The sequence below is a fragment of the Pipistrellus hanaki genome (assembly GCF_964339955.1).
Source record: "Pipistrellus hanaki genome assembly, chromosome: 16".
Taxonomy (NCBI): domain Eukaryota; kingdom Metazoa; phylum Chordata; class Mammalia; order Chiroptera; family Vespertilionidae; genus Pipistrellus; species Pipistrellus hanaki.
This window is the reverse complement of record NC_140518.1, coordinates 24777802-24800896: the sequence shown is the minus strand read 5'-3', so window position 1 is coordinate 24800896 and position 23095 is coordinate 24777802. Positions and strand designations below refer to the sequence as shown.

Here is a 23095-nt window from a genome sequence, read left to right as displayed (position 1 = left end):
GCCTGATGGGAAGGTAACAAAGGATAATGGACTCAGTCTGGGGCCATTGCGTAAAACGTGGGGGCTATTGATGGGAGAGGTCTGACCTTCAGAAAAGTTCCAGGAGATACTGAAGGTGGCAGGGCAATAGTGGACATTTTGCTTGTCTAGACGGAGGTGAGGGGCCCCTGATGGGATGCTGGGGAACCACCATGCCTCGCGACACTGTCCTCGAAATCAGATGCCAGGGCAGTTGCCTGTGGGCTTATGGAGGCTCCGACTGCACGAACCACGTTCCTTTTTCCGCGTGCTTGCCCGGTGAATTTTCCGATCCAGTGGTTTGATGCGTTTGCTTTTGCCGACTGAAATGCATGGTGTGTGGTGACTAGTGGGCTTTGGAACTGGACAGACCTGGTGCCTGTCCCGGCTCCAGACAGTTTCCTACTTGGTAGGAGGGAAAGAAGGATGTCTAACATTCAGAGTTGTTGTGCTTGTGGGGCGATGCACCTCTGGTTGGTAACACCACAGCCTGTAACCTCAGCCCTCCGGCGTATTATATGAGCTAAGCCGAAAGGCTGTGCAAGGTCCATCGTTTATAAAACTGACACTCTTGGGTCCTGACTAGTGTATTTTAAACGGAAAATGTGTGTTGGTTAACGTTGGAGCTGGTGCTGGCATTCCAATTAGTAGAAAGTGGACTAGAAAGTTGTTTTTCTTCCCACCATGACTTCTCAGAAAAAGGCTGGTACATGGGTTACAAATGCAGACAAGCTCAGGCTCTCAAAAATGCACGCTCATGTTCAGTCATCCAGCTCAGAGACGGCGGAACAAATCCAAGTAACAATTTTATTCTGGGCTACAGCACACGTTTTTACATACATTTTAGTGGTTTTGACAGTGGTACAGTGGGGCAAACTTTAAAGGAATCCACAGAAGTTAAAATATTAAAAATAAAATATACACAATAAAACAGCACGCATCCGGATATTGAGACTCATGCAGGTGGGGCGATGATGAAGGATGACCTCGCCTTTGTAAGAGCCACCAATTATCAGTTCTTCTGTCCCTCATCCCGTATAATTCACCAAAATTGGAGAATTCTTAATACACACACACACACACACACTCACACACAAAATAAACTCTCTTTGAAAGCTGTGTCAGTACAAAAGTTCAATAGAAGCCTAAATGTCTCATCCAACCAACAGTTGGGCTGACCAAACCCGTTACTAGGAAACAGCCACTGTGGGCACCTGATCTCAAAGCAAGGCCGTCCCACTCATTAACATACCAAAAGGAGATTAATCAACGAAGCAGCTACTGTGTTCATCTTAATATAAGACACTGAGGGGGAAACCAAAGGTAATATGTTAAATACCACTCCACTAAGCCAGGATATAACCCATGGATTACAGATCCATGCTTTCAATACTTGTCTACCTGAAAGTGGGGAAAAGGGTATGGGGAGATAGAGAAGAAAGGCAGACATGTGAACTCGGGCATCTAATTCCACAGTTTAAAAACGAGCATCACACTGGTAACATAGAGCTAGGTGACAGTGACTTCACCGCCGGGCACCAGAGGCAACGCCACCGTGGACGGTAATCCCTACTGCTCCTCGGAATGGCCAACCACCGACAGGAGAGCACAGGCTGGGGAGGACCCTGGAAAGAATGGGGCAAAGGCGCAGAGAAAAAGGTGCCTCTTTTGGAAACGTTACTGGGATATCAAAATACTTCATCATTAGTAAACCAAACTAGGTCAAGGACGTGGCCCAGAGCAGCCCGGGAGTCAGCAGTTGGCAGAAAACGGCTGGAAAAAAATGCGTTTTGTTTTTTTTTTTTTTAAAAATTGGCAATTTCTCAGGCCCCGTGACCCCATCGGAAGAGGCACAACGCTGGTTCGCAGGTGGAATGTGGACGGCTTGCTGCCAGAATGCACGTGGGCGCGGACCCGCGGAGATGCGAGGCCATGGAACGTGTTTTTTTTTTAAAAAATGTACAAAACAACGAAGTTACTGTTTAAAAAAGAGCCATGTCGTGTCAGGGTGAAACATGGTGAAAGCAGTATAAGGTCTGCCCATGATTCCTTACACAGCCGATGGGAAAGGGGGTAGCAACGAGTTTCCCTTCGAAAGGAAGCCCTGCCGTCGCGCTGACTTCGACAACCCGGCCCGGCGATTTAGAAAAACCCATGTAGTAGTAAAAGTCTGGAAAATCAAAATACAAAATCCTGGTTTGTAAACATCGGTTGGCCAAGCCTATCCAGAGTCCTGCGTGACAGTGGAATGGAATGAGTCGTTAATTCACTAACCTTAACAGAAGATTCGTTCTGGAACATTCCAGAACACAGCATGGATACTTTCACAGTAATGACAGTCAGACTATATATAGAGTCAGTGCAGTTGTCTCTTTCCTCCTCCCGCGCGGCATGCAGCTCCTGCCCCTCTCCCCAGCGCCATCGCCGGAATAATACTGCTGTGGACCCCCGGTGCAGACCCGTCACAAGTGGCGCACGAAGTCCGTGGGGCTGCGGTAGAGATACTTCCAGATGGCGTAGTAATGCACGGCGGCCGCCGTGGCCACGAACAGGTGCCAGATGGCGTGGGCGAACGGGATGATGCCGTCGCTCTTGAAGAAGACCACGCCCAGGCAGTAGATCAGGCCCCCGCAGGCCAGCTCGTGCAGGCCCTCCGTGTTGTTCTGTGGGCACAGGAAGCAGAGGGAGGGGTGTCGATGTTACCGAGGTGACAGGCTGCAGAGGGTAACGGCAGCCCCCCTCTGTTGATATTTGGCAAACTCATTAGTCAACAGAGCCAAATATCAACAGTACAATGATGGAAATGTCTTTGAGAGCCAAATTTTTTTATTTTTAATTTTTATTGATTTCAAAGAGGAAGGAAGAGGGAGAGATAGAAACATCCATGATGAGAGAAAATCATGGATCAGCTACTTCCTACAAGTCCCCTACTGGGGATCAAGCCTACAACCCGGGCATGTGCCCTTGACCGGAATCGAACCTGGGACCCTTCAGTTCACAGGCCAACGCTCTATCCACTGAGCCAAAACAGCTAGGGCAAGAGAGCCAAATTTTTTAAACTTAAACTTCTTCTAATGCCACTTCTTCAAAATAGACTCGCCCAAGCCATGGTATTTTGTGGAAGAGCCACACTCAAGGGGTCAAAGAGTTGCATGTGGCTTGCGAGCCGCGGTTTGCCGACCAGGGCTCTAGACAATAAAGTAGCTCTACGCAGACAGCTTCCCAGTCTATAAATCGAGTCTCTCAACATCGACCTGGATCACCCTTTGGGCGGCACGTCTTGACCCAACCCAGCAGTCAGGTCACAGGTCCCGTAGGGCAGAGCAGCACATTCTGCTCACTGGGTGGGGGAGGGAGAGTGTCTCTGCAGACAGCAACTGCATCCAGGCATGGCAGTTCATTTTACTTATTAAAGTTGTTATTGATTTTTAGAGAGAGAAGAAGGGAGAGGGAGAGAGCAAAACATGGATGTGAAACATTGCCTCCCGCATGCCGCCCCACTGGGGATCAAGCCCACAACCCAGGCATGTGCCCTGACGGATCGAACACGCAACCTTTCGGTTTACGGGACGCTTCCAAACCAACTGAGCCACACCGGCTAGGGCACGGCAGTTCCTTTTAATATAGAACAATCCTTGGCTTTCATCTTCCCCTTTAAAAGCTTTCCTCCTGCTAAGGCGCCCATGCACTCCATTTGTCATCTACGCCTTGCCAGCATTTTCACTTCCCACTGTCCTCAAGCCCTGCTCTACACTGATTGCTTTCCCGAGACTTTTCCGTGCCTCTGAGTTTACGACTTCCTTATGGCTGACCCAGGACCATATAGTACAACACCCTGCCTAACCTAGACATGGCCAGGCCTTTTTGTCTCAGAGTCTGAGCATTTCCAAGCTTGGCAGGAAGGAAACAGGCGTGTATGACCTAGCACAACAAGGAGAAGCTTTAAGATTAAACGGGGTTGTATGAATGAGAACAGAGTGGGCTTAGGAAGTTGACAAAGCAGCTCAATCCCCTGGATTCCTGGGGACCAGACAGAAAGGTCTTGGGTTCTGCAGGGTAGGCGGAAACCTCACCAGATGGTGGCAAGGCCTTGGAAGGGGACGGGCGTGTGGGTGGCCGAGAGGCCTGGCGCTGACAGCGGTGGCCTTTAAGCCTTGCGGCAGGTCCTGGGGCCAGCGGAGCAGGGAGCATAGGCAAGTTCTAATGCAGCTGCCTGCTTGCACGGGCTCATGGGCCCAGGCCAACGCAATGACAACACCGGCTGGCCATGCCCTAAGCACCAGGCTTTGCTAAATGTCCTCTCAAAATAAACGTTTTATCAGAGGTATCCCTTTCTATCCCAGTTTATTACTTCCAGAATGTTCTATACGCTCATCTTTAACATGAAAACACACAGAAATAAAGAAAACAGAAAGAGAATAAAAGAAAAACCAATCATGAAGTAGTCAAGTATATGAATCTTGGGAATGTCATGCTGTAGAAAACGACAACTTTTTAAATAAAACTAAATTGGGGGGGAGGGAGGCATGAGTTAATAAAATGACATAGGTCTCCAGTAATCAATTCTAGCATACAGCGTGTGCATATGTCATGCTTGATTCTAAGTTCTGTGGGGGCAAGCGTGAGGATTATCCTGTCTGGTTATAACATTACCACGTGTGAAAAACGCCAATTAAAGACTGAGGCTGATAAAAATACTGGATAAACCTGCTCTGATGACACCCAGGGGGAACTTACTTCTCTGGTGGTTGATGACTGTCTACATAAGACCTTGCTTATTATATTGTTTGGGTGTCCTCAATTGCCCTCTAACTCTAGCATCTTCAAGACAGATTTTCTCATTTCAGTCCTTCACCTCCCTCCCCTTGCCAGTCCCTGTTGCCTTTAGCAACTAAATTATATGCATTCTTGGCACTAGGGAATTGTTCAAGCCATCATACAACTCCTATCTCAAAGACCGTATTTTGTTACATTTTCTTAAGACATATTCTCTGGGGGGAAAACACACACACATAGCAAACCAGTAACTAATTCCTAAACCGTCATCAGGTATTTCTGTGATCAGAACTACGTACAGTAAAACTGCATTGCTATAATGTGCCTGGCCGGGTAGGTCAGTTTGTTAGAGCATTGTTTCAATATGCCAAGGTTGTGGGTTCGATCTTGGTCAGGGCACATACAAGAAACAACCAATCCTATATATATAATAAGAGGCTAATATGCAAATCGACCAAACAGTGGAACAACCAGTCCCTATGATGCGCACTGATCACCAGAGAGATGCTCAGCGCACTCCCACAGGGGAGCACCACTCAGCCAGAAGCCCTGAGCCAGGCTCACAGCTGGCGAGCACAGCAGAAGGGGTGGGAACCTCTTCTGCCCCCACAGCAGCACTAAGGTTGTCTGATTGCTGGATTAGGCCCAAGGCCTAAGCCGGCAGTCGGACATCTCCTGAGGATTCCAGGACTACAAGAGGGCACAGGCCCTCTGAGTGTATGAATGTCATGCACCGGGCCTCTAGTGAATGCATAAATGAGTGGAACAACAAATTGATGTTTCTCTCTCTCTGTCCCTCCCTTCCTTTTCATTTCCCTCACCCTCTCTCTCCCTAAAAATTAAGAAAAAAATTGTGCCTGTGAGCTCAGGAGTGAAATTATAGGTACAATTCTGACCATGGCAGGCTGAGAAGAGAGTGCAAACGGAAGTCATTGTGACTTCCTCAGTTAACACAGGGACTAGTGCAGGAACGTAGAGGGTAGGATACTGGAGTGCAGAAGCTAAGGCACAGTAACCTGCTGGATGGGATGGGGAGGTTGTAGGGATTGGGAGGGTGTGATGACAGGTGTTTGTTTCAAATTGACAGCTACACGTAGGTTTCTCAGTGGTAATTTGGTTTGAAAGGGAGTTCAAAATGAACCAAATGCCCTTTTAAGGTCCTTCCCATTCTTAAGATTTAAGAAATCAGTAATTTATATTTTCTTCATGTAAGGAACTTCAGAAGGTACCCTCTTCCATAGATTTCAGGTTGAGACACTAAGTAATTCAAGGAGAAATACCCACCTTCACATAATCTCACACCTGAGTGGGGTGAAGAGAAGAGTGTGAGTGAGGGTGGGAGGAACAGAAAGGTTACCCAAAAGAAACAAACACAGCAGGTTACATAGGGAAACAAACACACTTAAATGTACAACTTTCCCAAACGATATAGACAGTAGCCACTACAAATTCCTGGCACTTTGCAATTTATATCTCTTTTTTTCGTTTGGGTCTCTTCAGTTAATGAACATATCATAACTTCAGAAAGCAAAGCTACATATCTTATCTATGGACATGTAAAGAGTCCTAGAGATTTAAAAGGAAATAGGGTGAAGTAACTAAAATTATGAAGCCATTTCTTACCATGGATGTCACCACCAAGGCTGGAGAGAAGCCCATTGTGAGATAGAAAAAGAGCTCAATCAGCTTATACCTGCAGGATGGAACACAGTTCACTTAATGTGTCTATTCCTACAACACTTAGACCCTCCTCAACTAATCAAATAAAATGTATTTCCCCTGTAGGAGACCAATAGGCCTCTAACGGAAACTCTCTGCTTGAGTAACGTGAACTAGCATTTCCTATAGGACTGACAAGGCCCCAGCCTCCACATGCCCCTGGAAAATGCCTTCCATCAGAGCAGTTACTATTGAATCCAATCCACCATGCCCGTTCCCTCCTAGTCCCCGAGGGCCTGTCCGCAGTGCCCCTGTGGCCCATTGCTCTGAGAGACAAATCATGCAGATAGCAGAGATGCAGCTTGGGCTGGTTTCTATCAGTGGCAAAGGGAGAGCAGCCCTAAGAAAGGAAGGGCAAATATTTGTGTCTCGCCATTTTGCATCTGCACACAAGAATTCCAATGTGTAAGGCTCATCACGTTAGGCTACCGAATGTCTGGAACGTCAGAAGTTGAGTTGAAACTGCACTTACATATCTGCCTAATCAAACTAGACTGGAAGCTCCTCAAAGGCAGGGGCCAAATTTATTTTTGTTTGGATTAGAATTGGGCCTGGCACCATGGAAGGTCCTCCCCGACACCTGCCAACCTGAATGGCCCAGTGACATTCGCCTCTCATTCTTAGTGTTTTCTACTCAAAGTCTACCGTGAACTGGGGAAGGGGGAACTGGGGAAGGGGGAACTGGGGAAGGGGGAACTGGGGAAGGGGGGATTTGCAGGTTTGGTTTACATTAGGAAGTCTGCAATAGGAGAAGATAGTTGTCATACTTTACTTCCTATTTTATCAAGAATATAAATTAGGTGGCCTAGCCGGTTTGGCTTAGTAAATAGAGTGTTGGCCTGCAGACTGAAAAGTCCTGGGTTTGATTCCAGCCAAGGGTACATGCCCAGGCTTCGGGTTCAATCTCCAGTAGGGGGCGTGCAAGAGGCAGCCAATCAATGATTCTCATAATTTATGTTTCTCTCTCTCTCTCCCTCTCCCTTCCTCTCTGAAACCAATAAAAACATAACTTAAAATATACAGCATCTCTGGAGACCAAATATACATTTTAAAAAAAGACTATAAATTAGGGATTTGAGTCCAAGAAGCAAACTATTTCCATGGATTTATGTATACTGCATCATAGCACTTAGAATTGCTAATTCTGGGGGACAATGCAATTACGTGAATTTCAGAGTTGGAGAGAAGTTAGCAAAAACTACCATTGTCTTCTGAAAAGGAAATATTTTAATGCTCTGTGGTAAACAGACATTATGCTGAACTCTGAGAACCATTCTGCCAACCACAACAGATACATAATTTAATAAACTGTGTCCAATGACAATGATTTCTTGGTTGTGAGCTCCTCAAATCCGGGCATGTGCAACAACGAAAAGAGCCGTGGCCTAGGAACTAGGACACTAGGGTCCCAGTTGCCGGTGAGTCACTAATTAGATGCATGTCCTAAATGTTCTCGTTTTTTAAGCATAAAGCTGGAATAGTTGACTTTGAAGGTCCCCTTTGGAGCGAAGTGTTAAATTTCAATCAACTTTCCTTATATTGCTTAACACTTAGGACTATGGGCTACGAATAATGAATTACTAACACAAGCCCCACGGTTAGGATATAAAGGGTTTAGATGTCTTTCCAAACCCTTCCTTCTTAGGGAATCTAGGTTCCTCTCTAGGTAAGTGCTGTGCTGGGCATTTTGTATATATTCTCTTCCACCGTCAGAAGTAGTTCTTTTTCTCCCGTGGTGACGGTAAATCTCAGGGGATAAGGCTGGTCTGCTCGTGAGGCTAGTCTTCCTGAGGATGTGCAATGAGGTCCAACTGAGGCTCAGTGGCAGTCCACCTTGTCCCTCACCTACACCCGCCACCTGGGCCACTCATTTCTTCCCACAGCAATCTGCCCACCGGCGGTGAATACCAAACACGGTTCTGAAGATTTGTTGAAAACAAGGTATTTTCTATTTATGTATTTCTACTATTTCGAAGTGCAGAGAGAGCAAATTGCGGTGGAGATAAAACTTAGGCGGCTACTTTTAAAGGGATCAAATGTAAATGATTTTCTCTTACTTTTCATGGTAGAGAAATACATAAATGGTTCCTCCAGCTGCCATGAGCCAGATAAACCAACGCATGTGAGATGCCAGGGGTCCAAGTTCACGGAGATTTAACCTAAAATGGAAAATGACAACAAAGAACAGAGGTGGTCAATGAAGGGAACTTGCAGAACCCGTGTTGTCCTCCAGTCTTACAGGCGGGAGAGCAAGTTCAGGGCTAAGAGCAGGAAGGAGAGGCACTCACCAGCCAGGGAGGCGTTTGGGGAAGTTGGGTAATATGAATAACTCAGAGATAAAATTGTCAGCTGACCTTTAAGACTCAGAATTGCTTCCAACGTGGTTTAGGAACAGAAGTTACTAAAAGGAGATGTGTAGGAGTCCCAGCACACCTGGGAGGCCCTATAAGGCAGGCTGCTGTGAATTCTGCTTGCCTTCCTGTCCTGAGGATGTATTTGAGAGCAGATCCCTTACAAAGCTGAACAGGAACCCTGAGCAAAACCCTGAACAGGGATCAGATAACCGCAGCAGATACCTGACACTCAGACCTAGCGTCTCCACTATCAGTCTCTCTTCCAAGAGAGAACATGAGAAGAATTCCCCCGACATATATTATAGAAGACATTTATTAGCATTGTACCATGGGCTCTTGTGAGGCCTGGATGTTAAAACGCTGCAAATACACTTGTACTAATTTCCTATTAAGGGTATGAGGGGGGAAAAACCCCCACGTTGTTCTGATTGGATAGTACAGTGGTTGGCAAACTGCGGCTCGAGAGCCACAGGCGGCTCTTTGGCACCTTGAGTGTGGTTCTTCCACAAAATACCACAGCCTAGGCAAATCTATTTTGAAGAAGTGATGTTAGAAGAAGTTTACGTTTCAAAAAATTTGACTCTCAAAAGAAATCTCAATCGTTGTACTGTTGATATTTGGCTCTGTTGATGAATGAGTTTGCCGACCACTGGGCTAGTGCTATAAAATTAATAGTTCCAAATGGAAAAAGTATCACCCACGTATCAAAGATGACGTGTGAACAACTGTCTACTGCAAAGATGTGATCCCTCCACCTATATTTAAAATTGTCAGGGTTCTCTCTCCGATATAACGCAGACCTGTCATTTAGTCACAGGTGCTGGAGAGAGCACACTTCCTTTTTCCTCCAGCGGATAATTAGGTTTCTCTTGCATGATGGATGCGGCATGAGCCAGAGTCTAGGGGCTGGCTGTTTCTAATGACTGCCGTAGTCGATGGCATGATGTGACTTTCTGAGTGTTTAAAACTGGACCACATCTTGATAGGGAAAACGAATATTTCTTTAGTTACAGTTTCCAAGGCAACAAAAGATTCTATCTGCTCTCCATACCAAAAGGGCAGGAAGGTCAAGGAAAGGGATCAGAGTACCAGACATTTTAAATAGCCAATGCATTTGGCTAGTTCTCTTACTCGAGCTCCCCTTAAAATCTGCAATCTGACCCAAGTACGTCAAGATGGTAAAATAACACATGTATGTATGTGTGTTGGGGGCAGAAGGGTTGGGTGTATGCCTGGGGGCTGGACAAAGGGACGGGAAGAAGGGAAGAAAGGACTGGGCAATTCTATCATAAAAACACGATTCTTCAAAAATAGAAAGACTGTATCTTACCATGGCGCGTAAGACGCAGCAATGAAGAAGTAGATAACCATTCTGTCACACATGTGGAAACACTGCTCCACGGTCCTGAGGGGAGAGAACACCGAGTTAGACAGTCCCCAGGAGACGTTCAGACTGGAAGTGTGGGTGTTCACTCCAGTCCAGAAGGTCCTGATTTAGAAGGGCTAGAAGATGGGGGTGGAGGATGGAGGGAAAGAGGGTTATTTCTTTTTGAGCTCCTTGGATGACTACAATTCCTAGCCAGGATTCGGCCTTTCTAATTTTGCTTTCTAGATCAGCGATTTTCAACTAGTGTGCCACAAGAATTTTTAAAACGGGCAACACCTGACTATTTAGTCAGGGGCACTGACCTCTTTTCCCTCAGATTGACAAATAAAAAAATGACAACAGCCAACTACAACAATAGCTGTCTGGTGTGAATGAATCAAAACCATACCCACTCTTTGTTTGATTGGCAAAAAATATGTTCTTTGGTGTGGCACAGAATTTCAATAATTAGTTTATGTGTGCAGAGAGATGAAAAAAGGTTGAAAATCGCTGCTCTGGATGGTTATGCACCATCACAGCAGGTAAAGTCAGACCTGAAATTTTATTCAAGATCCTCCACCCACCTCTCTGACCCTCACATGTAACATAGAAATAACAGCATCTCTATGGAGTCTGTGTGAGTGTTAAATGAGATAATGTAGTCATGTTTAGCACAGCATCTAGACAGGGGTCCTCAAACTTTTTAAAGTGGGGGCCAGATCACGGTCCCTCAGAGAGCTGGAGGGCCGGACTATATGAACTACTAATTCCTACTGTAACACCTCGGCTGCGCTCACTGCCCAAAAAACCTGGCCGGCCGGATCAGACTCCTCTGCGGGCTGCATGTGGCCCGCGGGCCGTAGTTTGAAGACCCCTGAATTAGCACATAGAAGGTACTCAATGAATGATAATTTCCTTCTCTCTTTTGCTTAAACTAAGATTACACTTGGATATTTAAAAAAAAAAAAATGAAGGCAGAGCAGAAATGCCCAATGGGTTACAATCCTAGCAGTGCTATTGCGCGGTTCTGGAGAGTCTGGTGTCTGCGGCACCTTCCTCTCCAGCCCCTGGCAGGGAGGCCCTACCCACTGACGTATGGCATCTACAACTCTTTATTGATTCAGAAATCCTGACATCGGAGCCCAGTCAGCTGAGGCAACCGCAAGCGCGGGGCTTGCCAAGAAGATAATGAAGTGCTCTGGCCTCTGGCTCTGTGACGGTGTCTCCGGAGCAGCCAGCTCAGGTGCTGCCGATGCCTCCTGCGAGTGCCTCTACGGCTCCCTCGGGATTCAGCGGTGGTTTTATTTTTATGCCCCGGGAGCTGTCACCTGACAGGCAAGGTAGCAGGCTGTATGCTGCCAGCAGTATTGTGAGGAATGGGGTGAAAAGCACCTCAGGACTAGGAGTCAGAAGCCCTGGGATGATGGGATTCTGCAGGTATAGTTGACTCGGGCCAGTCAGGCCACATCTCTGAGCCTCAGTTTCCCCAGGTGAAAATGAACGGGTCACCCAAAGTGTTTCCCAAAGTGTGGTACGTGTACCCCCAGGGGTACGGGAAGAGTTTGGTGGGGGTACGCGTTGCACCGGAGTTTGGTGGGGATATGCACTGCACCGTGCTTAGCTGAGCCTAATTCTACATTCTCATGAGTACGAGGGGTAACTCAGCATTAGAAAATTATAGAAGGGGTACACATATGTCAAAGGTTTGGGAAATACTGGTCATTAGAGGATCCCTCAGGATCCATCCAGCTGTAAAACTCTATGACTTCTGTGATTCCACAAGTGAGGAAACCAATAACATAGCATCACCCCCAGTCCTGCTCTTAAAGAAAGCATGTCTTTTTTATTGGTTTGAACAGTTTGAGATATTTTTGGACATTCTGTAAAACAAAAAGATAAGTTGTGATATTATTTTAAGCCACTCTTAAATCTGCTCTGGATTCTCCTTTTTTGGAGAAGAAATCTGCCCTTTGGGTTGTACAGAGTCTATTTCATAAGCAACTAAACGGCGTGCCGCTCCCTTTGCGCCCCCACCCCCCCAAATTAGTCCTTCGCTCAGAGGGGGAATGCTTCCAGGTCCTTCTCATGGAGAGGCTCGGGGCCAGAGTGTTTTTGAAAAGTGCCTGACAGCGAATAGTAGCAAAACACGGGAACTGGGTTTGAACCCGTACACACACAGGCCCTAATTCGGAAGCTGAACTTTGCAGGACAGTGACCCCAAGCTGCCGTGTCCCGCCTCGCCTCTCAGTCCCAGTCTTTTTTACTTCCACATGCACTGTCTCCTTCAGCTATCACAATAACCCGGCGAGGAAGGCATTGTTATCCTCATGTTAGTGATGGAGAAACGGGGGCTCCCTGAGATCCGGTGACATCCGCAAGGCTAACCTGGCAGGGCAGGGGCTTCCAGCCAGCCACCGCCTCCCAGTTCAGTGCTCGAGGTCCCTGCCCTGCGGCCGCAGCGCCTGGCATTGCCTTAGTGCGCTTACGGCACTGGCAAACGGGTCTCGGTTTTGTTGTTCAGTCCCAGAAGCAGTGCCCTTTTGTTAGTTTCTGAGCAAAGGCCCGCTTTGCTAGACAGACATGAGGGTCCTCAAAACCTGTCCAATCCGTAGGAAGCTTCCTAAGTAATGGGATAGCTTTATAAAACTATACAAACACATACTTCCTAAGTAATTAAAGTCTGCAAGGCAGGCCCTAGCCAGTTTGGCTCTGTGAATAGAGCGTCGGCCTGTGGACTGGAGGGTCCTGGGTTTGATTCCAGTCAAGAGCACATGCCAGGGTTGTGAGCTCAACCAATCAGTGATTCTCTCTCATCATTGATATTTCTTTCTCTCTCTCTCTCTCTCTCTCTCTCTCTCTCTCTCTCTCTCTCTCTCTCTCTCTCTCTTTCTTCTCCTCTCCCTCTCCCTCCCTCCCTCTCCCTTCCTCTCTGAAATCAATAAAAGCATATTTTAACATAATAATAACGAAGTCTGCAAGGCAGGAGAACGTCTGCTCATCTGCTCGGCTGTACCTCAGGTGGCTCTTCTTCCAGGACACCATGTGAAACACTGTGGAGACGATGAAGAGGGCGCAGAGGCCCATGCCATAGATCCACGCTGTGATCTTCTCCCAGCAGTCGTCAGACAGCCGGTGGAGGAGCGCGCTGCCCACGATGGCCGGGACGATGAGGAACTGGGGGAGGGACAGCACAGTGAACACCCGCTCTCACCGAACTGAGGCCGTGTCACAATTCCACAGGATTACCAGGGATAATTTTCTTTTTTCTTTTTTAATAAGGGAAAGTTTATTTAGAAGAAACGGGCTCAGGAACTAAGTTACAGAGGCAAAAGAAGGGCCCTTGGAGCTCAGGGGAAGGAGAGAGGTGAGGAAGTGCGCCCGGGGGACAGGAGTGGGAGAGGCACGGGCATGCTCCAGAGAGTGTGCAGCTATCCTCGGAACATAGCAGGGTAATTTTAGAAAGGTCGCTTCTTTTAGAACAAACATTGCCTTTCTTGGGTAATGGTCGGGAGAGCCGGATGAGGTAGCCAGTTGTATTGGAAACAGGTCCTGCTATTCAGAGCCCAGGAATTGTACACAACTCGACTTCAAACGAATTTTAATCTAATGGCACATGTATTGTACTAGCACAGCATACATGACACTCCTCACTAAAGGACTAAACTGGTCTCCTTTTCTATTGCTTGTCTTCAGACTAGATACCATTTCCCGCCCCCTCTAAAACCTCACTAAATGTGACTTCCAAAGGGAATAATGAAACCACAGAAGAGGGGAAATGTATAATGACACAAGGAAAAGGCCAGTGAAAGGACATTAATAGAAAAACTATACAAACACATACATATTCAGAAACACTACACCTACAAGAAGAAATGCACCAAAGCATTCATTTATTTCTGGGTAGTTTTTTTTTCCCTTCTACATTTTTCAGTGTTTTCTAAGTTTCTTATACTGAGCATGTTTTGCTTTTATAAGAAAGAAAGAAAATTAAGAATTTAGAGACCAAATTAGCTCTTTCTTCAACAAGAAATAACATTTGTGCCCTGGCCAGTGTGGCTCGGTTGGGTGTCATCCAATGCACCACAAGGTTGCTGGTTCAATTCCTGGTCAGGGCACATGCCTGAAGTTGCAGGCTTGGTCCCCAGTAGGGGACATAGAGGAGGCAGCCAATCAGTGTTCCACTCTCATATCAATGTTTCTCTTTCTCTCTCCCTCTCCCTTCTCTCTAAAAATCAATATATATATTTTTTTCTTCTTAAAGAAATATAATATGTACTGAGGAGCATAGCCACTGTGGTAACAGAGAAGGTGTGGCTACCAGTTTCAGGGATCATTTAGAAATAAAAAGCACCTTTATCAACCAATGGTGAGCTCCCCTTGCCAAATGAACACAGCTGACTATCCTGAAAAGGCGATTCATTTCACTCCAGGGTGACGGTCTCTGACTAGGGTGCTTACTATTGTTCTTTTGTAAAGACCTTCTCAGAGGAAGCAAGTCCAGGATGGACAGAGGAGACTGTAGGTCAGAGCACTGTTTCTGGTGACAGGACCCCGCACTGATCCTCTGGCAGATAAGGTCACAGGGATGGGTAAATCCAACCAATGAGGTGGACGTTACTAGGGAGACCTGCCCCTGCCTCCCTGCAAAGCCTTTTGGGAGGATGAAAGGGCAGGAAGCGCATACTCACTGCATGTGTGTAACAATTAGCAGCATGTTCATAACAAGTTGGCTTGTAGCGGCCATTGGCTGGGGCCCGGTGGTTCATGAACCTGCAGAAACAAAGACATCACGTGAGAACAGCTCACAGGGTGTGAAAGGCAGTGGGGAACCTGTGGTCTATTCTAAACAAAGAGGCAGCTACGGGAACAGAACCAAAGCCTCTACGCAGGTGTAAACTGAGCCCACAGCAAATGCCCTAGTTTATTCTCTCAGGTCGTTCAAAAGAAAAGCCTACCAACCCAAAGCAAACAGAAACCATATCCATTCCCTTCAACTAGTACTCTCTCTCTCTCTCTCTCTCTCTCTCTCTCTCACACACACACACACACACACACACACACAAAGGGCACAACCAAATCCTAGCCGTTAACAGAAAGTAAACCAAGGGGATTTCCCTAAACTCTACAAAGTCCAGTAATGGCCATTAAATGAAAAGGGACACGATGCATTTGAAAGGCTTCTGTTTTCCCCCCTCAAAATTTATAAAGCTTTATACAATACATGCAGACCTTTAAACCCTATATCCCATGACCAGCCGGTGTCCAACTACTTTCTCTCTGTTGCATTATCTGATCTGGCAGCGGATTATTTATTAAATAAATAAATGGCACCTGGCTGCCTCTGGGGCCACCCAAACAGGAGCTGCCTCTTCACCCGCACCCTTCCTGAATGAAAGGCGTTTGCTCCAAAACCCAGACAGGTGACTCGCAGCTGAAGCTCTGGCTCTAGAATTCAAACATACACACACATGGACGTACCTACATATCACAACCTGTGCCACACAGACCCATACCCCGCACTTCCCTGGGGCTAACTTTGTGGCAAGCACCAACGCAGTGACAGGCATGACCACGGCAGACCCTGGAGAGACCCACAGCGTTCTCCCACTTCATTGTGTGGGTGACGGTCCCCCAAACCCCGCCCACACCCATGGGTTCTGGTTTAGTCTGCCTGTCCTCTGGGAAAAGGGAGATGCAAACTCAGGAACATAAAGCAGCTGCCTGAACGAGATGCGGAGAAGCAGATGGGGGTCCAGGAGCCCGGCAGCCTCCAGGCCTCGGGCCCCACTGCATTCCTGTGCTCGGAGCCTGCGGAGCGTCAGCAGGCGTTGCACACACACTGTCTTTGTGCTGGAGCTAGTTTGCAGGGAGGGGAGGGGGGACCTGGTTGCTGGTATTTGCCACTAGGCACTCTGACTAGTCACACCTTATTAATGAATACACGGAAAAGTGGTACCTGGCTGACCTGAAGGGCGGAGCCAGGTGGCCAAAAATAGGCTAACACACATGGCCAAGCCATTCCAAACACTGTCCTGTTTGTGAACAAAAGACTGGCACGTTCTCCCTGAATCAGGAGGGGCCATTGTCCTTGGAGCAACTAAACAAAAATACAATGGCAGCCCCCAGTGACCCCACAGAGAGTTCAAAGGGAAAATCCACGGGAAAATGAATTTGGTTAGCTACCTAACGTGTGTGCAAAGACATACTCATGGAATGGAATTCACCAGATGGCTTGGAAACCGAGTTAGCAGCTCCAGAATGGATCCAAGCTATGCACTCACATAAATAAATCTTTTCTCCCCTGATGATCCTTTAAATAATTTAACTAATTTCCTAAGGGACAGGAGTGTTGCTGTCCAGCTCTTACTTGTAAAAAGGAAAATAATGACACTCTTGGGGCGAACGCTTTCTCGGCGGCCCCAGCATTCAAGGATCTGCCGCATCACTTCCCGGAGACATAACAACAAAGCTGGAAGCCCCACGCCCGGGAGGAACCGTAAAGGGTCAAGAGCCAGGCTCCAGGGTGGACGGCAGAGGCCAGGGTAAAACTGGGGGAGCTCCGTGGAGGGCGCAGTAAGCAGCGTTTGTCTGCCCACTGGTAGCTGCAGACTAAAATAGCAATTTATATCTCTGGCAGCCCCATCTAAAAATAGCCCGTTACACAGCAACCAGGATAGACTTTCCCATTTTCTGCTAAAAGCGAAGGAGCTGGGTGGCCATGTTCGTCACGGTTCAGTCCCTGCCCACCTGGGACCACTCAGGGTAAAAATCAACTCGGGAGTTGTGGAGGAAAATACCCCACCGTGTGACCTCAGGTAGGTTCTGCTATGGAGAGAGCCAACACTGGGCAGTGGGCACAGGTAGGAGAAGCCGTGCTAAGAGCACTGTCTGGGGCTCAGTGGCATAGAGAGTACAATTGTTTAGATGGGGAATGCACAGCGCCATTCTTTCATTTCTCCCTGATCTGCCAGGGCACAATCTAGCCTGCTTAAGAAGTTACTCCCAAGACCCAAATGATGTAAAATGCCAATCAACTCGCACACACTGAGCAATCAATCCATCTCTCTTACCTGGATGTTTCTGTCTCCCTCCCTTCCACTCTCTCTAAAAATATCCCTAAAAATGGGGCCCAGCTGGCATGACTCAGTGGTTGAGTATTGACCTATGAACCAGGAGCTCACAGTTTGATTCCTGGTCAGGGTGTATGCCCAAGTTGTGGGCACAATCCCCAGTGCAGGGCATGCAAGAAGCAGCCAACCAATGATTCTTTCTCATCATGGATGTTTCTCTATCTCTCCCTCTCCCTTCCTCTCGGAAATCAATAATATATATATATTTTTAAAAATCAATGGAAAAAATACCCTCAGGTGAGGATTAACATAATACTACGGCTACTACTACTACTACTAATATCACTTCACCCCCCCCCTCCCACCCCCTCACCACCGCCACCAGAGCTCTCATCACATTTAGTAAGATTTTTCAAATGTTTGTTATTTTATCTCTCAACACTGTAATGTGAATTCCATAAAGGCCATCTTGTCCACCATTTCACTTCCAATCCCAAGCACGAGGCCCAGTTTATTGCTGGAGCTTAATAAACAGGTGCTGAATGAATGAATAGAAAGGCAGACGTGGCAGCTGAACTGTATTGTATCAGTGAAGCATTAGCCCACTGTTACTGGTTTCACTGGGGATGCAGCAGGTTCTGTAAGTAACGAAGAGAAACAAACTCTCTTGGAGCCAAAAGAACTCTGAGTGTTACGTAAAGAAAATTCTTAAAGGCCCAGACCATGGACATTCCAAGGACTCCTTCAACATCCCTTGATGGGGCAACGTGAGCCGACCTCTGACTGCAGAAAATTATGAGTTCGCCTTTATGAATGAGCGCATTGCCAGAGGTGGTGGCAGTGGCAGGGGACATGTAATTTAATTATTAAATAAGGGAGAAGGCAGCTGAAACCGGTTTGGCTCAGTGGATAGAGCATCGGCCTGCTGACTGAAAGGTCCCAGGTTCGATTCCAGTCAAGGACATGTACTTTGGTTGCAGGCATATCCCCAGTAGCGGGTGTGCAAGAGGCAGCTGATAGATGATTCTCTCTCATCGATGTTTCTAACTCTCTATCCCTCTCTCTTCCTCTCTGTAAAAAAATCAATAAAATATATTAAAAATAAAAAAAGGGAGAAGGCATATACAAGGATACTACCCATGCCTATGATTCAGTGCTCTGAGAACATGGGCAAAAAAGCAACGGGCAATCTTGGAAGACTTCCTGATGCTTTAGAATAGGGGTGTCGAACTCAATCAGAGAAGGGGCCAAAATCTAAAATCCAGCCTAAATCGCGGGCCGAATGGTTTACTGAACAGTCATAAACTGACAATGTCATAAACTGACAGCGGAGTGCAGTGATGACGGCGCGGTGCGGGCCACATTGCAAGGCCTGGCGGGCTGGATTTGGCCCGCGGGCCTTGTGTTTGACACATGTGCTTTAGAATGTGGTTTTGCCTCGTATTCCATTTGAGTGGTCCCTGGGGCCGGGGCTGAGGAAAGCACCATCCTTTCCCTTGGCTTTTCGGTTGCAACGCTGGAGAAAGGAGCATGCACCCACAAGATACAGCAGGAGCTACTGCGGGTCCTAGGCCTCTACGCTGGACACATAGATGTAGCAGTGTGTGCAGTGAGACAGACGCGGTGAGCTGGCAGCACGGGTGATAAAAGGGACAAGAAATTGAACCTTGGATCTGCCCTTTCCCCAGCTGTGTGGCTATGCCAAGTTCCCTTTTATTCTTGAACCCCATCTGTTCTTCTGGGCAATGAGTATAACCCTTCCAGGGTTATAGTTGAGGATACTATACAGGGTGAGCAGAAGTGGGTTTAGAGTTGTTTGTATGGAAAAAGGCATACAGGTTATGATTATTACAAATAGCTTTATTAACTAAAAAAAAAAAAAAAAAAAGTCACAACTCTAGGTCTTCTTTTGCCCACCCCCTATACAAATACCCAGCCACTACCTGGCAAAGGTTGGCACTCACTGTTAGCAGTTATTCTAATCAGTCAGAGATGCTGTGATGATGAGGGGCAAGGAGGGGAATGTAGGAGGGGGAGGACTCAAATGTACAAGTGATAAAGCAAAAGAGATAAAATATGCCATGTCTGCTGAAACCGGTTTGGCTCAGTGGATAGAGCGTTGGCCTGCAGACTCAAGGATCCCAGGTTCGATTCTGGTCAGGGGCATGTACCTTGGTTGTGGGCACATCCCCAGTAGGGGGTGTGCAGGAGGCAGCTGAATTGATGTTTCTCTCTCATTGATGTTTCTAAGTCTCTATCTCTCTCTCTTCCTCTCCGTAAAAAATTAATAAAATATATTTAAAAAAATATGCCATGTCCCAGTGGGACCTTCCATGTCATACCCTTTCCTATCGTAAGCCATGCAGCAGAAAGCCCCCACTTCGGACAGTGGGCTCAGCTTCCTGCCAGCCCTCCCCCACAGAAATGGCGGAACGCTGGAAGCTGACCCGAAGCTACCATGACCGCCAAGTTTCCATTATGAACAAAACAGCAGGGTGTTCGGGTTTTCTTGTAATTTAGGCTGAGCCACAAGCCATGGCCTAAATGAAACGTGTTTACTGAGATCAAATGCTCTTCAACTGAGTCCTGATAAATCTATCAGGAAGAGCATAGGCGTTCAAAGACATGGTGCCCTTCCCTCTAGTTCCTCTGTAATTTATCTACCGTAACTACCCTCAATGCGCAAAAGGTATATATAAGTGAACATGGCTTTACATGTTAAGAGAACAGTACCCAACATTTCAATGTGTGACCACAAAAGCCAGGGCTTTTGGTTGTTATATTACTTTTTACTTTCAAGCTTTATTTCTAAATTCAAATTGACCCTGAGAAATATCTTTCCAATCAAGTCTATAATACAAAAACAAGAAATGATGGCACCACTTAGTGTTCAAAGAAAATCAGATTCAGGTTTGATCCCCAGTCAGGGCACATGCAAGAATCAACCAATGAGCCCTAACTGGTTTGGCTCAGTGGATAGAGCATCGGCCTGCGGACTCAAGAGTCCCAGGTTCGACTCCGGTTAAGGGCATGTACGTTGGTTGTTTCTCTCTCATTGATGTTTCTAACTCTCTATCCCTCTCCCTTCCTCTCCATAAAAAAAAAAAAAAAAAAAAAAAAAAAAAAAAATCAATAAAAAAATATATTTTTTAAAAAAGAATCAACCAATGAATGCATAAATAAGTGAAATAAATCAATGTTTCTCTCAATAAATTTTAAAAAGTCAGGGTATATCAAGATGTAATCAAGAAAATAACTTTTAAATGGTCACTGATATTGTGCAGCCACTGGGAAAATTACAAAGTCTGGGCCACACCAAAAGAAAATGATTTTACATTTCATTTTCAAATGAGTAAAGCAAACCACACAATCACATTACATTTATGATAGATTAGAGTCCAGCAAAAAGAAAATAACCCAATCAGGTGAGATAGATGAATCCTAAAACAGCGGATTGTTTTCGTCTCTTAACATTGTTTTGTTTGTGCAACCAACAATAAAAACCATCTTTTTCTTTCCTTCTAAAGTATTGTAGAATTCCAAGAATAGGAAAGGAAACTCTTAATCAAATAAGGAAGGGGAATTTCACAGAATATTGCCGCTGGCCTCTGCAAACAGGAAGAGCACAGACATGCAGAAGTAAAACCAAATCAAACCCCGTGCACAGGGCTTCACCCATCATGCCTGAACCCAGGGTACATTCTCCCCGAAAAAGCACCCCCCCCCCCCCCCCCCCCCCCCCCGTCTTCATTCCTGAGTCAGGGGCTGAAGCCAGAACATCATGGTTCCTTTTCGCCTTTGCAAGCACCCGATATGATGTTCCCACTGGGGGAACGGTGCCAGGCATTCCACACCCTGAGGGCCATTCAGAAGTGGATCCAAGTCTTCAAACTGATTGTCCTTCCGATAGCCCAGTCCACCACAGCGCTTCCTACGCATGCTTCGGCTTTTGGCTTGCATGGAGGTGGGGGGGGGGGAGAGGGGATGAGATCAGCATAAATGGGGGAGTGGGCATTGAGGGATTAGAAAATGGGAAATAAAACAAGTGCCCTGAAAATGTTGAAAAGAAAAGGTTCGTGCCTGACACCTCCACAATAACCTCCTGGGGAAGATTCCATGCTTTCCTTTCCTTTTCTCCTTTCAAATCCCCCCCCCCTCCCCCATGTCACTGCACACTAAGCCAGCTTGCTGGCTGGGGGAGGAGGTCTGGGAATAGGAACAGAGAGGCCTGATTCAGACAAAGAGATGGAGAATTACCACAAACACAGGGGAGGTGAACTTTCACCCACTTACAGCCGAAGAATAAAGGGGAAAAAAAAAAAAAAAAAAAAGCCCAGAGCTTCCTCTGGGAACCATGGCCCAGCCTCCATCCAGGGCTGGATGGCAGGGACCCAGAGCCCGGCTTAAAGCCACGGTGCCTCCCCCGGCTGGCCGGTCGGCCGGCTGGCATGCAAACCAGCTCTCCAGTCAATGAGCAGCCTGCCATCCTTCCGGTGGCGCGCCCCGGTTCCTCCTCCTCCTCCTTCCCTCACACGAGCGCCCCAACAGCAGACCTTACCGCCACCCGGATGCTAAGCTGACCCTTAGCGGTGCCCCGAATAGCACCGCCGGAGGGGGGGGGGGCGGAGGGGGATTATGGGGTGGGAGTGGGGGGCGCTAAAGAAGCCTGAACCTCCAAGGCCCGGACAGGGCCAGACAAGCTAAACCAGCGGAGGGTGCCTCAGTTTCCCCCGTTGCCAGGGCCACTTGCAAAGCACCGAAAAGGCCCAACGCCCCAGCTCTCCGACAGCCCCAGCTGCAGGGTGCAGCTGCAGCCACGGGCCCTCCTTCCTCCAGGCTGGGGGGGAAAGGGGTGACGGCCAAAGCCGGAGAGTCTGTGGATCCGGGGGCGGCGCCTGCGATTGGGGTTCGGGTCTCTGAGCAAGCAAGTGCCCCGCCTGGATAGGGATAGGAGAGGGGCGGGGGGGTGTGCTAAATCTGATGAGCACCGGGGATCTGGAAACCCGAGGTCCGCGGATCGCCAGGGGGGACCCGGGTCAGGCACCGGGTCCCGGTCCTCGGAGGGAGGGATCGCCCAGCGGCTGCAGGGCGGGGAATCCCCGGGAGCTGGTCCCCGGCCAAGGCGGATCCATCCACCGAGGGATGGAGCCGGGTGGGGAGCCGGGACCCACACGGGAGGCGGTGGATCTGGCACAGGCGGGGGCGCGGGGCTCCATCCCTCTCACCTCTGGAATCGGTTCTGGAACCGCATTGATCCTCCGCTCCCCCTCGCGGGCCGGGAACTCCGTCTCGTCAGCGCCGGCGGCCGGGCGCGCGGCCCTCATGGGCTTGGGTTGCTCCGGAGGCCGCCCGGGTGCACCGCGGACCGCTCGGCGGGGCAAGGCCGGAGGGGGTCAGGCCGGGGTTCGGGATGGAGCCGGGGCCAGACCGGGCGGCTGGGGGCGGGAGGGAGGCCGCTTAAACGGGCCCGGCACCTCCCGCCTCCCGCCTCCCGGCTTCTCCGCCTCTGAGCCTCCGCGCCCCGCCCCGGGGTCCGGCTCCTCCCCCTCCGGCCCCGCCCACCTGCGTGCTCCGCGGGCCGCCCGTGCATCACCGCACCGGGCGGCCAATCAGCGCCCCGAGCGGCGCGGCGGCAACGCTGCCATTCATTTCTGCAGAGCCCGGGCGGAGGGGCGGGGCCTCGCGGCGGAGGGCGGGGCCTCGCGGCGGAGGGGCGGGGCTGTGAGGGAGGAGCAGGGGCTGGAAGGGCGACTCGCTTCTATATAGGATCTTGTTAGACCGTGAAAATAGAA

General features: G+C 48.2%; 1 protein-coding gene across 1 annotated transcript; it reads right to left on the bottom strand.

The window, feature by feature from the left end:
- Positions 1-806: 806 nt before the first annotated feature.
- Positions 807-22830, bottom strand: MMD (monocyte to macrophage differentiation associated). Its single transcript, XM_084862618.1, has 7 exons — positions 22529-22830; positions 14922-15003; positions 13247-13407; positions 10198-10272; positions 8571-8672; positions 6418-6487; positions 807-2681 (listed from the first exon to the last, which is right to left on the bottom strand). Exons 1-7 carry the CDS (start codon positions 22552-22554, stop codon positions 2481-2483), a joined length of 717 nt encoding a protein of 238 aa, XP_084718744.1. The 5' UTR covers positions 22555-22830; the 3' UTR covers positions 807-2480.
- Positions 22831-23095: the final 265 nt, after the last annotated feature.